The sequence below is a fragment of the Carettochelys insculpta genome, chromosome 6, assembly GCF_033958435.1.
Source record: "Carettochelys insculpta isolate YL-2023 chromosome 6, ASM3395843v1, whole genome shotgun sequence".
Taxonomy (NCBI): domain Eukaryota; kingdom Metazoa; phylum Chordata; order Testudines; family Carettochelyidae; genus Carettochelys; species Carettochelys insculpta.
The window spans coordinates 84,027,823-84,046,779 of NC_134142.1; the positions used below are offsets into that span (position 1 = coordinate 84,027,823).

General features: G+C 45.3%; 1 protein-coding gene across 1 annotated transcript in view; it reads left to right on the plus strand.

Moving 5' to 3' along the window:
- The window catches only part of IFTAP (intraflagellar transport associated protein), a 41,465-nt gene extending 25,392 nt beyond the window's left edge, over positions 1-16,073 (plus strand). Inside the window, 2 exon segments of the mRNA XM_074998533.1 lie at positions 4,743-4,873; positions 15,903-16,073. Of these exon segments, the coding sequence (XP_074854634.1) occupies positions 4,743-4,873; positions 15,903-16,073 (302 nt within the window).
- Positions 16,074-18,957: the final 2,884 nt, after the last annotated feature.

Here is an 18,957-nt window from a genome sequence, read left to right on the forward strand (position 1 = left end):
TCATCTCTGTATCGTATATTAGATCACCTTCTATGATAGGGATGTTTATGGGGCTGATTTTCCTCTCAGATACCAGTGTTACGATCGTGTGTGTCTCTGCTGACTTCAGTAGAGCTATCCCCAATTTATAGTGGTATAAGCGAGAGGAGAATTGGGCCCTTCTAGCTCTCTCCCTTGGTTTTCTGTGGTTTCACCCACTTGGCCAGGGGTCTGCCACCAAAATAGCCAAAGAGAGAATTTTTTTAAATTCAGTTACAAAATCAACACTTCAAGAGCTGCAACACATGTGAATATGAGACAGTCCTTAATAAGTCTCAGCCTCCTTGCCAACCCCGCAAAGTCGGGTTTGGTTCTCACTCAGACAATGGAGTTTGTGGGGGCCCTCCTGGATGTGGTGCACGCGAGGGCCTTCCTGCCAGACAGCAGGTTTCAGGCCATGGAGTCTCTTATTCATGATACAATCAGGTTCCCCACCACGATGGTGCTACATGAGGTTGCTGGCTCACATAGCAGCATGCATGTTTGTAATCCAGCACACCAGACTCTGGATGCATCTTCTTCATCTCTGGCTTGCATTGGTGTACTGCCCTGTCAGAGACAACAGATTTGTTGGTGGTGGTGTCACTGAAAATTTTGTCAACCCCGCACTAGTGGCTAGATGCACAAACAGTTTGCGGAAGTCCCCTTCAACCCCTTGCAGCAGTCTCTCTCCCTAGTAATGGATGCCTTGGATCTGGGGTGGGGTGTGCATCTGGGGGAACATCGAACTCAGGCTCTGTGGAATAGAGTGGACCTCCAGCTCCACAGACATGTTTGGGAGCTCAGAGCCATCAGGCTCGCATGCTAGGTGTTAAGCAGGACATGGCATGTTAGTGATCACAGACAACATGACAACAATGCACTAGGTAAATAAACAGGGGCATGCTCCTCTCCCCTGTGTCTTGAGGCCCTCAGGCTCTGTGAGTTCTGCATTCGGCATCAGATGTTTCTGCAGGCCTAATACCTCCTGGGAGTCCACAACTTGCTGGAGGACCTTCTCAGCAGGTCCTTCATGGGCCATGAGTGGTCATTACACCCAGACATGCTGCACTCAATTTTCCAAAAGTGGGGGCATCCCCAAGTGGACCTATTCACATAGCACCTCAATGCAAAGTGCTGGATGTTTTGTTTTTACCAGAACTGGAGTCTGGCATCCTGGGCAGATGCGTTCAACATTCCCTGGTCAGGCCTGCTGCTATATGTTTTCCTTCCGATTCCACTCGTCCACAAGGTCCTACTCAAAATTTGTTCAAATTGGGCATCTGTCATCCTGGTGGCCCCAGCATGGGCCCCGCAGCACTGGTAGTCAGTCCTCCTGGAAATGTCAGTCTGCAAACAAATGACATTCCCGTTACACCTGGACCTGTTGATGCAGGAAGGGGGTGACTGCAGCACCCCAACCTTCGCTCCTTGCTCCTCATGGCTTGTAAGCTTCATGGTTGAAGGCTCGGGCCCTGTAAGGCAGGCTGTTAAATAGCAGGAAGCCTTTCACTATGTGGCCCAGTGGAAAAAGTTTTCTATTAGGGTATCTCAGAGGGGGCTGTCTCTGTTAAAAGCCTCGATACCTGTCATTTTGGACCACTCATGGTACTTAAATCAGGAAGGACTGTCATTATCCTCCATCAAGATGCATTTGGCAGCTATCTCAGCCCTTCACCCTGGCCCTGGGATATCCTTAGTTTTCTCAGACTCAGTGACTAAAAGATTTATGAAAGGCCTGGAGAGGGTCAAACCACAGGTGTGGGCTCCTTTTCCTGTCTGGAATCTTAATCTGATGTTGTCAGAATTTATGGGGGCCCCGCTTTGAACCTCTTGCTTCTTGTTCCCTGCGGTTTCTAAGTTACAGACAGTGTTCTTGGTTGCCATTACTTCAGCCAGGAGGGTATCTGAATTGAGGGCACTGACAGTGGGCCCACTCTATATGGTGTTCCACAAAGACAAGTTCATGCTGAGACCCCACCTGGCATTCTTACCGAAGGTGGTCTCTTCTGACCGAAGGTGGTCAATCAGGGTATTTCTCTGCTGGTTTTTTTACCCAAAACCTCATGCCTCTCCTAGGGTACAGAGTTTACATACCTTGGATGTTTGAAGGGCTTTTTGGACAGGACCAAACCTTTTAGGAAGCCCCCCTGCAGATGTCCTGGATAGGAACATGGGCAAATATGCTGCAAGACATGCACTCTAGTGCAGTGAGCACTGATTGGAGGAGGGGAACCTCCACCAGCTTGCAGCATTCTTTAATGCAGGTCACTATCCAGGAGGAGATACACTGGGAGGAGACAGGGAGGCCCTTCATTCTATCTGCCAATGCCACAAATACCTTCTGCAACTTCCTAAAAGGTTTGGTCCTGTCCAGTTCCTTCTCGCCGTGCTGTCAGTTGCTGGATCTCTCTTTTTCTTTTTCTCTCTTTCTAGTTACTAGCTGGTAGCCTTTGTGTGTGCGCTGTTCTTAAAATAGGAGATACAAAAAGTACAATATGACGTTATTTATTAAGGTAATTGTTTTTTCCCTGGGCCTCAGCTTTCTGCCCAGCCCTGCCCAAAACTTACCCTGACCGTGGCTTCCTGCCTGGCCCTGGACATGAGCCACTGCTAGCTGCCACACCCCAGCCCGGGCTGCTGGCTACCCAGCCCTGGTCACCAGTCCCACAGCCAGGCAAACCTTGCTGATGCTCCTGGCCCAGGCTTCCTGTCCACTTCTGCCCCTCTACCCCACTTCCAGCTCAGCCCTACTATGGGTTCCGGCCTAGCGGGCTTCTCCCCCTCCCAGCCTCCAGACTCTCTGGTCCTGGAAGAATCATGGTCCAGCACGACCATGGATATTGCCAGGCAAGAAAATCCCTGATTTTGGAGTTTCAACCTGTGGAATCCTAGGATTTCACAACCACATCATCCAGGAAAATGATTCTCCATAGTATTAAGCAAGATGCATTCCAAGTCCTCCTTCCTTTTCTGATATCAGTACCTGCTCAGTTATCTCTGTGTGTATGATGCCAACGGCAGCATCCAAGGCTGTCCTGTTGCTAATTAATCACCTCCAGTTACAATGTAATTAGTAGCTTAATTAGGATCATCATCTTCCACAAGTGCTGTAGAACCACTGGGCTAAGCCAGCTGTGAGGTACTGGCTGTATCTTACAGAGCCCTACAGCTCCTGTGGAACCTCCCACTGAGAAGGAAGTCTGTCAAGACTCCCTAATTTTTCTCTCTGAAGGAGTTTCTTGATTAAACATTACCAAGGAAAGCCGCATTTACTGATTAGGCTCTCATTTGCTGTTGCACAGCCAGGGTACGGAAAAATGCTCATTTCTGATACGTCTACTGGCAAACAAAAGTTGATTACTACATTCTTATGGCGGTGATTGAAAGAAATCCGAAACATTGTTTGCATTACTAACAAGCTTTAAAAAATTAGGACTGACATCCTGAGTGTGACAAAGCACCTCTTGCTGAAAGCAAAAATAAATTTCCTTCGGTTGTCCTAATTTTTAGCACTTTTTTTTTTTAAATATCTCGCCAGATGGTTTCATTATGGTGAGTTCCCCCCTCGTCTCTCTGCAAATAGGCCGGTTGGGAGTAAAAGGTGGTATGTTTGTTCTTTGTACAGAAATGATCAATGATTTACATTAGGTGGGGATGCTCAGACCTGCCTCCCACAATAAGTATATCAAGCAAGTGAATTTGAAAGAGTTTGGGGGAGATCCCACCATGTTTAGAGGTTAAATGCATCCAGGCTTAGTGCACACCTATTGGCAGTTTTATCCAGGCCTATCTAATTAACTTGGAAGGTGCTCAAATATTATAGAAATGAAAGCCAATGCAATGATTTATGGAGTAGCCTAGAAATAAATAAGTCTGAAAGATGTTGAGCACGTTTATTCCTGGATTTTCATTTTTTTAACTCATGATTTGAACCTAATTTGAGATCTCAGGGGGATGAGTTTCAGCTCTTTAATAAAGAAGAGTCCCCTTTACAAAACCAATATATATATAATGTTGCTGATTTAAATCCATAAACAATCTTCAGAGAAGAAGCAGCTAGGCTCACTTGGACATCCATAGCATAACTGGGATAATGAGAGTATGTAAATTCGTGTCATGTCAGTTAATGTGGGAAGTGACGAGGTGAGGCGAGAGCAATGCCCTCTTGTAAGCCTCCCAGGTTCCCCAGCACACTCACAGTTTACCTCAGAGGAGGTGGAGTGGGCGGGAGAGAAGTCTGTCTCCAGGATCCACTGATAGCGGGCCCCATCCTTTCCAGATTACAGATGACGAAACCTGAAGTGATTTGCCAGAGGTCACCCAGAAGGCCAGAGTTGGGGATGAAACTCATATTTCCTGGCTCCCACTCTACAGACCCTTGCATTGGCCCATGCTTCCTCTTCTGAATACAGGTGCATCCAGACCCAAACTTCCTGGGAATTTTTGGGTCTCCACAATCTAAGGTTTTGAGTTAACTTATTTGAGAAATTGGTTCCAACTATCGAGTTCAAAGCTAGTTGAGTCCTCGAAAGTACATGATTTTTTTGGATTTGGCCTTTGGTTCAATATCACATCAGGTTTAAAAATAAATATGTGTATTTATGTTTTGTACAGCAAGCAAAGTATAATGCAAGTGCTACTGAGCTCTGCATGATGTTAGAGTATAATTTTGCTAAATCATACACTGAGTAGAGGGAGTGAGTCAGGTATTTTGTTTTCAGCAGGGTTATTAGTGCTTCCAGGGCAGGTGGAACAGACAGCAATTTGGTATACACCTTCATTTGATTAGGCTACTAATTGGGAGTTTAAGACCTTGTCAGTTACACAGCCATGAAACAGAAAAATACAAGAGGTATGAGGTCATATTTACTTAAACATAGTTTTCTATTTCCCAAGTGGATTTTAATGCTATTTCCATACAAAAACAGAGGGACATAGAAGGAGCCTTGTGGAACTACCTTGAACTGAGTTAGCAATTAATTTTAAAATATATTAAAAACAAACAAGTTATTTTGATTTTTGATGGAATTGGGTCCATGCATTATGAGCCAGTGAAATATATCATTTTTTGCTTGCCTGTAATTTTAGACAATGCATTTTTTATAATTGGTGAAGCTCACAGTCTATTCAAACAAACCTTTGTAGCTTGTGACCTTTTAAGAAATCATCAGGTTATGCAGAATGAGATACTATTTAATTTCCTGATGGCTTTGGCAGTATTACATTACACTTAAACTTTTGTTCGGGCGAGTTCAAAAATACAAACTCCATATTGCAATGAATGGACAATTCCTTTAATGCCACATTACAAACAGGACAAAAAAACAAAGAATCCCAAGAACATACCTTGATCACAGAGTTGGGATTTATCTTTTGGAAATTTTTGTCACTGAGATGTGTATTTGCACTGTCCACCAGGTGAAGTGCAGAGGACTGCACCATAGCTTGTTAAAAATCAGCAGTCAATACATGTTTTAATTTAAATTGCCCTTTTCCCTCAGAATTTGAGTGCCACTAAAATCAGAAATGTAGGTGTAGAATGCACGCAGGCTTATTGTAAGCCTTTAAACTTCCCAACTAATCAGCCAGTGTAAATATTAATTTTAGAATAAGGAATTTTTCTGTGGCAGAGGTGATGTGTTGTTGTGTTAGGGTTTCTGATTTTTGTTAATCATTATATTAGATGCTGAAATGTTAAGATTGCTTCTGGCTTAAATCAGGCACTTTGCTAGTTTCGTTTGCTTATTGATGTGTCATGAGGCTTAAATAAAGACTATAAAGATGTGTGACCTGATTTATGCTACTGCATTGTTTATGCAGTCTTGCTGCTGAGCTCAAATATATTTTGCAATCAACACTAGAAAATACACTCTAAAGAAGAATTCTGTGTTGGCAGGGAGATGGACTAAATGCCCTACTGCATCTTTTCCAGCTCTCTTGTCATATGTTTCTCTGAATGACCTATACCATGATACTTAATGTGTAGCTTTATATATTTAGAAATATAAATTTTCACACAAAAGTACTATAACATATTGAAACACATGTCCTTGGAGACTAGCATAGGGGGACATAAAGAGGAAGGCGGTTTGCAAAAATCTCAAGGGTTAATAACTGAATGCGCATGACACTAGACGTTACAACTTATCAGAAACAGATGAAAATCCAATTCTTTGCAGTTAGGCTCTACTGCAGTGGTTCCCAAACGCTTCAGCATCATGCCCCCCTCTTTTGATTTCTGAGAAACCCTCACTCCTCCCACCTCTTTTTTTTAAAGGCGGGCCAGACCCCTGTCAGCCACCTGCCTGAGACCCTCCCCTCCCCTAAAGCCAGGCACTGCCAGCCCCTCATCTAAACACATCCTCTTCTCCCCACCCAAACCCCCACTCACTCACCTTTGCAGGAGGCAGCTAGCTCCACATGGGCCTTTGCCAGCTGCCTGCTTTTTATAGTGGCTGCACCAGGTAGCCTATGTGAAATGACAGGGGCTGAGCCAGAAGCAAGGGCTGGCTCTCTTTTTGGGGTGGGGAGAATGACCTGGGGGCGATGGGTTGCCACACTCCCCACCACAAAGTTTCTCCATGCCCCCCTAGGGTGATACACCCCCTCAGTTTGGGAGGCCGTGTACTAGTGTATGACCTACGAGGTATGAACACCAGAATTCAAAATATACAATCAGGCAGCAGCACAGACTACCCCGCACTCCCCAGAAAATGCAAGTATTTTGTTAAACTTTTTAAGAATGGGAAACTGCCATGAGACAAGGGATCAGAATAGTACTGTCATCGCCAACCCTTCTTTCAACCCTAAAGTGTTCCAGCTCATCAAAGAAGCTGCTAGAGGAGGGCAGTAAAATATGGCTATCTGTGCTGTGTTGCTGGGATTTGGCTTTTCCATCCCCCACCCCTTAAAAATACACCAAACTACTAGTTTACTACAGGATGCTGAAGGAGAGTTCATGTCCCTGCCGTACAGTGTGAGGGACTTGGAAGAATGTGTAATTTTCATCGAATGGCCATGGTCATTGTTACGTGTAAGCATGCCTAATTGTAAAAGAGACATCCATCTCCCTGAAAATTATCCCTCTCTCAAATGAATTGAGAACAAGGATGAATGACTCGGTAATGTGTTCATTTTGGCTAGCAACTTGCTTCCACTTTCTTCAATGGTTTTAGGCACATGCATTTCCCTTTATAATTACAGCACTGTGTACTCTGTAGGTGCTGTCACTGACTGCAGCTTGTGAGTATGTGACAGCAGAGTTTGAGTCCATTATCCTTGAATATTCATTGACTCCAGTCCCATGGGTGGTGTGTGAACCTAGGGCCAGGGGAGGCAAGCCCCCAGCCCTGCCCCTGATGCTCAGGACCACATGGGAGCCAAGCCACCTTGAACCCCAGAAGAGCAGTAACCCCTGACCCAGCACGTGGCATGCAGCCCCAGGCTTCTCCGGGTCTGGCCAAAGCATGAGAGCAAAGGAGGGAGGGTGGGTGGCATGCAAGCCCAGCCTTCCTCAGCCGGAGCACAGGGGAGTGGGAGGGCAGTGTGTGGTCTCAACTTTCCCCAGCCCTGGCCAGAGTATGAGGGTGAAGGGCAGGCAGCTTGTGGGCCCAGCCTCCCCTCACCCCCGCAGAAGCATGGACTGAAGGGTACTGTGCAGTCCCAGCCATACCCAGAGCGTAGGGAGGGTGGGCCCGTGTCCCTGGAGGGCATGTGGTGGGTGTTCCCCACCCCTGATTCCAGAGTGCAGGCAGCTCATGGTGCCAGTCTTTCCTGCCCCAGGAAGTAATATGGGCCTGAGATTCAGCAGTGCTGAAGGCAGACAGCCCTGGGAGACTGGGGAACACATGCTGAAGTGTGCTTGTGGGAGGGGAGGGAGTTGGAGGCAGAATGCGAGCAGGGCTGGGCTGGCAGCTTGCAAAAGCATTGCACCCCCCTGCCTCTTATACCCTCTGCTTATGCCCGGTTCAGATCATCATCCCTTTCTCAATGCTTCCTCCTGCCTTTCTTTCGACCCTGCCCTACTGCTAAGCTGCCCTTGAATTCATTTGTGTTTGCCCAGTCCCCTCCTTTCCTGCTCTTTTCCCTACATGCTGTCTAGATGAAAATATATTTTCCATCCCTCAATACACATATGCTTCCTTCCCTCATTGCCTATCTCTGTCCCACTCAAGCATGCACATAGTGCCAATCACTATGTCGTTATTATTTATTATTTGTATTACGGCAGCAGTAGGCATCCTTCAGTCTGCATAGACTATGGATCGCGCCCTTTAAAGTTTCAATTTAGGACTTCATTTACAGCGTCTATTGTGACTATTACGGTAGCACTTGCAAGACAAAATCATGGCCCACTGAAGTCACTGGTGTCACTCCCATGGATTTCAGTAGTTTCACAGTTTTACCCATAAGCACCAAGCAAGATCAGGGTCCCATTATGCTAAGTTCTATACATACCCAGAGCATGAGCAAGGGTTTGCTTCAAAGAGCCTCTAGTCTGAAGGGAAGGCAAAGTATGAGAGAAAGAAAACGCCGTGTGTCTGGGGTGCATAAAACCTGCTGTGGCGGCAAGTCTCGGAGCCCAGGTCAACTGACTCATGCTCAAGCTACAGTGCTAAAAATAGCAATGCAGGTGGTCCCACTCGGCTTGGAGGTTGGCTTCTGAGACCCGTCCCTCTCTCTGGCTTTCAGAGCCCAAGCTCCGGGCTGAGTGGGAATATTTACCTTCAGTGCCATCCTTACGCATTTGCAGCATACACAGATGTGTAGGGTGCAGCTAAAGTTGGGGCACATGATGCCCTATGCTGCATATGACTAAGGCCACCACCGACTGTGGGCAGCCCTAATCCCCCAGCCTTCCCACCCGTTTCACCTCCTGGCCTGCAGCTCCAATGGGCTGCACCACTCTTGCTTCTGCCTGTCCACCTCCCAGCCTTGTAGCTCCAGCCAGCTGCACCATTCAGTCCAGGTGCTCTCCATCAGCCTCCCTGCTCTCCACAACTCCTGGCATATCAGTCTGGAGCGCAGCCCCTCCCAGACAGTGGATTGCCACCGCCCCTCCTGGAAGGGGATGGAAGGTGTAGGTGTTTGGGCTGCATAGGGCAGCAAAAATCGTAAGGACAGCCCTGCACACCAAGTGGGACCAACAGCTTCTTTAGCCCCCTGACCAGGCAGAGGAGGGCACTACTCCTCACCCTGGGAAGGGGTGGGGTCTTGGGCACTAGGGGTGGGGCTGTGGCTGTTGTCCCCCACACATGTGGCACTCTGGGGCTATTTACAGAGCCCAGGGCTATTGCCGCTGACACTACCACAGCAGCAGCAGCAGCAGCAGCAGCAGTCAGGAGCCCCTTGGGCCCCTTTGAATCACCACGCCACAGGGTAGTTACCCGTTTGTCCCCTCTCTGTCAGCAAGCCTGTGTACACGTCTATGTTTAACCTCACAGTGTGCATGAGGTACACAAGCCCAGGTCAGTCAAGCTGGGCACTGAGCATTGCTGTCATGGTTTGTTGTTTGTTTTGTCTTTTTTGGTGGTGTCAGCATATCTGTAGGCTAAACGATTTGTCCAAAGTCACACAGGGAATCTGTGCCAAAAATGTAAATTGAACCTATGCTTTCTGATTCCCACCCCAGTGTCTTACCCTTGGGCAGTCCTTCCTTTCTCAAAGTATCTTGGCTCATTATGTTCATGTATACTTTGCTTACACATGTTTTTTTTAAATCTTTTACACATGGCCTGTGGTTACACTACAGCATCCTGTCAACAGAAATCAGGTCGGAAGAGATTTCCCGACAAAACTTCTGTCGACGGAGTGTGGCCACACACAAAAGCCAATCAGGAGAGTACTCTGCCCTGTCAACAGAGCAGCTGGCCTGCCCAGCCACTCCCTAGACAAAACAGGCCTCCCGAAGCACAGCAGACAAGGCTGCCCATTATTGTGGATGCCCTTCTGTCGAAAGAGGCCCCCTGGGGGCATTTGCACAGCTCTGTTGTCGACAGCGGTGTTATGCCCCAAAGTTTTGAGGCAGAACACTGCTGACAAAAGTTCTGTATTTTGTTGGGCTACGGTTGACAAAGCCAGTTTGTGTGTGCATGATCCACAAGTTTTGTAGACAAAACCAGTGTTTTGCCAGTAAAACTTGCTAGTGTAACCATAGCCAGGGATATTGAGCTGGTCTGTTTTCCCTTGAACATACAATACATGCGGCGGTATTTATTTTTGAGGTACGTCGTTTACATAATTTAAACAAGAAAACAGTAGGTTACCCCCAAACTATGCAAAAATAGAAGTTATGAAGTACAGAATCAATGTATCTGCACACAGATTAAATAAAAAGAAACTGAGTTACCAACCTTTAATATACCTTTGAAACTCTCAGTTTAGGCTGTTTTATTTACAACATTACTTTGCAAAGTGGCCTCCAGCAAAATGCTCTGGTTATTAATCTGAACATTACATTCTTTCTTCTTTAATTTGGATTTGCGGTAGCTGTGAATAAAAATGATTCTTCCTTCAGCGGTGCCTCTGTTTGAGTAAATCACACGGGCAATCTTAAGAAAACTGGCAGTTCTCTAATAGAGCACAAATTCTATTTCCAGAGAGCTTCCAGAAAAGATTTCAATTAGATGTTAAATTAGACACCTGAAATACACATATTTCTTTTAGCTCCTTAGGCAAAAATAACAAGATAATAACTTGATTCACTGTTGTTTTTGTTCAGCTGTGAGGGATTCAGTGTTCCACAGCAGACTTTCTTCCTTTTGAAATAAATCAGAATTTCATTTTCCAATCTAAAGGCCTTTGGACTGATTTCCTTCAGAGGAGGCTGAAATGAACGAGTGCTTGGGAGAAGAAGATAAAAACCAAACCAAAAACTGCTACTTTCAATATTTGCCTGAGAAATAATCACATAAGTAGACATACTGATGTACTGGACATTTTGAAACTTGCAATGGAGAGCTAACAGAGTGAAGTCTGGTTTGTTCTACCAGTTTCATTTGGAATTACATATGCATTTTTCTTCCTTTGCAAACACTTTTCCATTGCACATCTGTATGTTCATGAAATACTTTAGTCATATACGAATCAACGCAAGGTCATAGTGGCTGAATATGTACTGTATTCTCGATACTTGTAACAGCTTTGGTGCAGAGGTGACATTTGATTTTGTTGAACTGCTACAAAGGTTTACTGCAATCTGAAGTATTCTTAATTTAATTACTTGTAATCATAGTTATCAGACACTGCTATAGCCACAGTAAATTGAAAACATGTAAAAAACATTAAATAATATTTTTAGGGTTTGGTTTGGGATTGTTCTCTGTGCATTCAGAAAATTAGAATAGATCCCTGTTAGATCTAAAGGGCTTTCTCCATGGCATGGTATTTTAACAGGCTTCTCTTGGGAGAACCAATGCAATGGACATTGAGTGGGTCAAAGTGGCTCAGGAAAGCTTGTTTGTGCATATTGAGCCAACAGAGTTTATTTGAATGTGCTTTATAAAAAATCATGGGCATAAGGCTCTGCACCTAAGATTTGACCTAAAGCACACATACATCAATTGAAAGAGTTTCAGGCATTAGACAGCTACGGTTAATTAATGGAAATTTAAAAAAAATGAAGACCCAAATACCATTCATGCAGTCTGTTTACTTCTAGGCTTAGTGTATTTAGCATCTGCAGAGAACAGGCTTTTGGGCTGCAACACTAATCCTTTCAGTAGGTCCACAGTATCTGGCCTCCTGCAGATCTGAAATCTGATCCTGCAAATGCTTACTCATGCGAGCGTTACTTACTGAAGTCAGTGGGACTACTCATGTGGAGGCAAACTCTTCTTTCCTATCTGTAAGTGATTCAGCAACCAGAAAGGTGGGTCCAGTTTGCACAGAACAGAAATACAGAAATTGAATATCTGAAAGTGGATCTGAAAAGTTAAGGGAGAACATTCTAGTATTTCCAAAGAGACTTAAAGCTAAATTTAAATACTAATCAGATCCACTGAGATCTGCAAGATTCTCTTCCCTCACATTTAATGTGGTAAATATTTTTGATTGTAAGACATTCTCTCTGCCCTCAACCCCATAAAAAGCCAGTCATGCTTCAACATAAAGAAGGAACACTTATTAGATCATTGCTAGCTTTCACCATAAAAAAAAAACCTCATTAAAATGATCATGATTGGTTCTTAGCCTGGTGTCTAAAATCAAGTGTAGAGTATTTGTACTGTGATCTAAATGTCACTTTCCTTTGATGTACAAGTCTGTTTTATTGTACAGTCATGAATGGAAAGTCCACTTAGCCCCAGTAGAACCCTTCAATAGGTCTTGGGTGAATCCAGGACTGCAGATGTCTGGGACCGGGAGGGGGAGCAGTTGTCCTGGGACCTGGTGATTAAAAGACCCCAGGGCTCCAGGCTGTGGAGCCACAGACATGGGCCCTTAAATTGTTGCCGGAGACCCATGAAGACTGGGAAGTGTGGTGCAGTCTGGGTGGCACTGAGCGTTGGCCGCCCCTAGTCCACCCCTTCTGTGGGCTTGGAGCTGAGCTTCTCCCCCACCCCTCCCCCACCATTGCCCAGGTCCTGGTGATATCTGTCACCAGCACAGGTTGAATACTACTGAACTCAGTGGACTTCAGGTAACAACCCAGTTTGCACTACAACTAGTAGTCCAGTAGACCTTTACCAAAACTTTGTTGCCAGCTAGAACTAATAGGAAGCAGGAGCATTCTGAATGGGAATTTGCACTACATGGCAATTCCTAATGTGACTTTGAGGATTTTATAGCTTTCATCTGAAACAAGAAAAAGTGGAGATTGTATTTCATGCTACAACACGTAATTCTTAGTGAGGTTTTCTCGTACCAGCTTCCTTGCCTGCTTTCACTTTGCAGACTGAAGAGCTGCTCCTCTTGCAAAGACATTGATGTTGGATCTTTAAATGCCAAGGCAATCAAAATCAATGTTCATACCCAAAGGAAGAAAAAATGAAGCAAAAGGCCATCAACGTAGCTGGTCCTGCAAGAGACTAGAGGGAGAAAAAAAGAGGATACTTGTGTGCCAGGATATAGTACTGTAAGAGATCTAGGGTAAATGCTAGACATTTCTTTCCATAGGCTAAAATTTAATGAACTTGTCTGAGGAGAAATAGATGGATTACAATAGAAAACCTATGTGTGCTCACTTCAATTTACATTTTACTTCTGCTGCCAAAGTCATTGCTGATACCAGAGTTTCTGTCATGAAAGTACCAGTGACAAAAGTTAATAATAATATCACAGGAACTAGAAATAGGGAAGTTCTATTACAGCAGGGTCATTTGGTCCACCCCCCTGCCAATACAAAATTGTTTTGCAGTGCTTTGTCCAGCCTAATTTAAACGTACTCAAGAGGTGGGGCAGTGCTCAGTAGATTGTAGTGTGCAATGTAACAGAGCTCATGCTCAAGAGATTCTTCCTAATATTCTGCTCACATTTTCCCATTAATTTTATCCTGTTGCCTTTACTTACACCATTTGACCTCCCTTCCCTCGAACAATCCCAGGGAGCACTATTTGATGAAAAAATCTCAATCCCAGTGGTCAAATAGGGAGATGTTGAGCATCTGGCACAAGGCTGTATGTTACACAAATGCAAATGGAAAAAGAGAAAACAGAACAAACAAGTCTGGGCTGAGATTTTCAAAGGCGCAAAGGGGATTAAGGTACACAGCCTTTTTCTCTCTTGCACTCAAGACGCTGTAACATACTAATTTGTGCCAAACCCTCAATGTTTTCAACTTGTGAATTCTAAAGTATCCCATCATATGTGACGCGTTTGGGGCTCAATCTTGCATGATAGTTTGCCCCACACACCACTAAGACTAAGCAGGTGCTTAACTTTAAGCACATGGGTAGCTTCATAGATTTCAGTGGTATTGATCACAGTCTTGACATTAAGCATGTTTAAATGCTTTGATGGAGTGGGCCTGGAGTGCTCGGTACTTTGTAGCATAGATTTTTTGATTGTCTGTGGTTATTGAAGCTGCACATAATGTGTCTACCCTGGGCACTGAGCCAGGTGCTGACTCAAGTTGAGCCCAAGCCCCATTTATGTTCATCCACAAATCGGTCTGATTTGGGTCAGTATGGATTCAATCCCTGAGTCCTAGGGCCCTGCTAGTTGGGTAGATCAGGGCCTGAGTCCCATTGTGACTTGGGCCCAAGCCCTGCAGTGTGGATGCAGCTTGAACTGCAGATTTGAGTCAGAAGATTTGTGTGGTACCATATGGATATGTTAGCCTAGCTGTGAGACCTAGGTCCGGCAACTAGAAACCCAGATTTACTAACCAGTGTGAACAGTCAGATGTCAGCTTGAAAACCACAAGTCCATAAACCCAGGTCCCACTCTGCCATGGTTTACAGTGCAATGTAAGCATACCCTAGCCATATACTAAACTGGGAAAAGCACAGGGAACAATCCTGTACAGTAAAACCCTGAGTTACATGGGGGTTGCATTCCTGCAATCCCTCCTCCCCCCGCCCCCCGTAACTCAAATGTTCACACAAGGTGGGGTGGGGAGGCAGTAACCAGGCTGCTGCTTGGTCCCCAGCTCTCCACTGCTTGGAGGACCCAGGAAACTGACCAGGCTACCAGGGCTGGTCAGTTTCCTGGCTGCTTCTCCCTGCCTTCCCCCAGTGGCGTGGCTGTCAGCCTGATAGCGGCGCTGCTGGGGGTAGGCAGGGAGAAGCGGCTCTTAGCTTGCTTAGCTGCCTGCAGCTGTGGAAAACTAGACAGGCTGACAGCTGCAGAGCAGCTTCAAGTTGTGCTTAACTCATGTTAAAGTGACTTACACACAACTCGAAGCCACATATTTCAGGGGTTTACTGTACTGGAGGATAGCTGGGAGGATGTGAAGGATGTGTGAACAAGATTTTCCCATCAGTAATTTCTAGGTATAATTTTATTCAGTGTCTTATTCAAACATTTTGTGTTACAGTCCCTCTGAATGTCTTTATTAGTAGGCAGCCTTTAAAGTATTATGATTTTTTAATCTTACCTTATTTTATCTTTAGATTTATTTTTATCTTCTGATTTTTTTAATCTAATGGTGCCAAGGAAATTGTTTCAAAATGTATTTGTAATTAAAAATATTCAGTGCAATATGTCAAATTGACTAATTCTGCAGTATTTTACCTCCCATCAATCAAAATAACCCACTGCACACAGCTTCTTTGGTTAAAGGAAACAGGCCGTGCAATGTTTGAATAACCAAAAACTGATCATGCTTCTTTGCTCCTTGCCGTGGCATCCAACATGCTAGCCATTAGCCACATCTGACTATTTGCCCAATTGAGTGTGGCCAGTTGACTTGAACAGTGAATATGTTTTCAGAATAACATGACTCCTTTGCCACTGCAGTAGCCACTACAGAACTGGTTGGGTGCCATGGCCTTATAGGCATTTACATTGCTACAATATGTAGTAGTAGTTGAGCAAACAACACTTAAAATTAGCCAAAATTTTAAAGTTACAGGATCTATCCTTGCAACTTAAGTTAGCTCTGCATAATTTTTCTATATCCTCACAGCCCTGCTGCTACAAGTGGTGAAAATGTAATAGATGTATGCAAGGCAGGCTTTTTGATTCCTTGCCTTGAGCAAAAATTAGTTAATGATATTCATTCAGATATAGTATGGTATAAATGGGGCACATTAAATGGCTTAAATTAGGTCAGATTGAATAATTGAATTTATTCTTTTACTTAAAAACAGCTTAATCAGCTGAGATTGCTGGAATCTAAAAAAATAGTTTAATTAAATATTAATCAGGAGTTTATGTTTTAAGCTCCTTTCTTGCTACTTGCTGCTGTTTTATTTATATTTCTGTGTTTGTTCCTCTTGCAGCCATGAGGGGATGAAGTTCAGCTGTTCTCCCTTGATGCAGAATTTGACTATGACAGTGTGGCATTGACCCTCAAGTTCTCTGAGGCTGAGATGAAGGCCATTATAAACGTGTCGGGACAGAAGAAAGCAAGGGTCGGCCTCGAGTCAACAGGATCAGAAGAGAGAAGCTGACATACCTTGCTGGGCATTCTCTGTTAGTCAGCTGGAAAAATATTTTTAAGAGGAAAATCCAGCTCCTTCTTTTCCAATGGAGCCAGTGAGGGCCTGTCATAGAATCTATAGGATGTTCATGTACCCTGTGCAGCACAGGGATGAAGTAGTCACCGCGTAGCATTTGCATTTCTCTAGTATGGAGAAGGCCTGATCATAGATCAGGACCCCACTTTGCTCGGATCTGTTCAAACACAGCAAAAGGGTGGTCCCTGCACCAAAGAGCTTGCAGTCTAAGCATAGCAGCTCCACAGCCTGTGAGGCTAGATTCCTCTCTCTCTTTGCCCCCTTGACATATCTGTAGGGCAGGCATGGGTAAGAAGTGGCCCAGGGGCCAGACATAGTTCACCAGTGTTAACCCCTGACAGGCTGCTAGCCACTTTATTTACCTGAATGGTTGCAGTTATGGCCACTTGCACACTCTGTTGGCTATGGATCGCTGATCATGGCCAATGGGAGCTGCCAGAAGTGGTGTCGCAGTCCACATAGATAGATAAAGCACCAAGCACCTCACCAGCAGCTAACCCCGGCGAACCGCATCCAGCTCCTAGGCTGCTTTTTGCCCACCCCTCTGACTACATTTTGTGCTAGCTTCAGCCTTCAGCCAGCCTAGAGTCATCTCAGAGCTGTTTCTGGCTGTCTTCCTCCAGAATGTAAGCATGAGCTTGTTGCAACTGAGCAATCAGCGTTTAGCCCTTTTTTCTAATATGTAAAGATTTAGATCCGTGGACCCAGGATCAAACCCAGGTAAGATTTCAGTATCTTCTTTGTGATTTCAGTTCTTCAGGTCAGTAATAGTCCTATTTTTTCCAATATTTTTCCATAATATAATTTGAATTAGGGTATCATTGCTGAAAAATAGCCCCCCACTTTTTTGAGCCCAAAAAGTCTTCAGGACAGGAGACGCCAAATAGCAGTAAGTTAACTTATTAGCTAGCTTGATAAGCAAAATTGAGACTGAATAAGAACATTTTGTATATTCATATGGGAAAAGGTCCCAAGGATTTTCACCGCATGACAGACATTCAGCATCACTAAAATGTGGCAGCCTGCAGGGTGGAGAGTGAAAATGCATACAACATGCTCCATAGCATACGAGGAAAGAAGAACATAAGGCCAAAGACCTTATGGAGAGAATGCTTACACTGCGAGTCATGAGATATACAGAACTCAGTCGAGCTCCTGCCAGTAATGGACGAACTGGATCAAGAACCGACTGTGGATGAACTGAAGAGAGACATCAACAGCATTGCAGCAGGAAAGGCCCCTGGTCAGGATGGTATACCACCAGAGGTAATCAAATGTGCCACAGACACACTCCTGGAACCCCTACATGAGCTACTGTGCCTGTGCTGGAAAGAGGGTGAGGTTCCACAGGATACGCGCAATGCTAACTTTGTAACGTTGTATAAGAACAGAGGAGACAGAAGCAACTGCAACAACTACCATGGAATCTCCCTCCTAAGCGTCACTGGTAAACTGTTCGCTCGCGTCATCCTTGGCAGACTCCAGAAGATTGCTGAGAGGGTGTACCCCGAATCGCAGTGCGGATTCCGTGCAGAGAGGTCTACCGTTGACATGGTCTTCTCTCTAAGGCAGCTGCAGGAGAAGTGCAGGGAGCAGAGAAAGCCACTCTACATAGCCTTCATCGACCTGACCAAGGCCTTTGACTTGGTCAGCAGGGATGGTCTGTTCAAACTGCTCCACAAGATAGGCTGTCCTCCATGGTTACTCAAGATGATCCAGTCGTTCCACGAAGACATGAGAGGAACCATCCAATATGACGGCGCATTATTGGATGCTTTCAGAATCAGGAGCGGCGTCAAACAAGGATGCGTGCTTGCTCCAACATTGTTCGGGATCTTCTTCGCACTCCTCCTGAAGCATGCCTTTGGATCTTCAACAGAGGGCATCTTGCTGCACACAAGATCTGATGGGAAACTGTTTAACCTTGCAAGGCTGAAAGCTAAGTCTAAGGTGCGAGAAGTCCTCATCAGAGACATGCTGTTCGCAGACGATGCTGCTGTAGTGTCTCACACAGAAGACCAGCTTCAAAAACTGCTGGATCAGTTCTCCAAAGCGTGCAAGGACTTTGGGCTTACCATCAGCCTGAAGAAGACAAACGTACTTGGTCAGGATGTTGCTGAATCCCCATCAATCAGCATTGACAACTATACGTTAGAGGTCGTCCACGAGTTCGTTTACTTCGGGTCCACCATCACTGACACCCTGTCGTTGGACACTGAGCTAAATAGGAGGATCAGAAAAGCGGCCACAACTCTGTCCAGACTCAGCAAGAGAGTGTGGAATAATAACAAGCTGTACACTCACACCAAAATGCAAGTCTACAGAGCCTGCATCCTCAGCACCCTCCTTTATGGCAGCGAGACTTGGACCCTGCATGCCCTCCAGGAAAAGAGGCTGAACGTCTTCCACTTGTGCTGCCTCAGGCGCATCCTTGGAATATCATGGAAGGACAGAGTGACCAACACCGCCATCCTCGAGCAAGCTGGAATCCCAACCATGCACACCCTCCTCAGGCAGCGTCGACTCCGCTGGCTTGGCCATGTCCACAGGATGAATGATGGAAGGATTCCAAAAGACATCCTGTATGGTGAGCTAGCCTCTGGCAAAAGACCTACCGGACGCCCCCAGTTGTGCTACAAAGATGTCTGCAAGAGAGACCTCAGAGAGGTAGACATCGAGCTGGACAACTGGGAAGAACTAGCAGACGACCGCAGCAGATGGAGGCAGGAGTTACACAAGGGCCTTCAGAAGGGTGAGATGAAGATCAGACAGCTAGCAGAGGAGAAGCGAGCACACAGAAAGCACAATAAGGACTTGC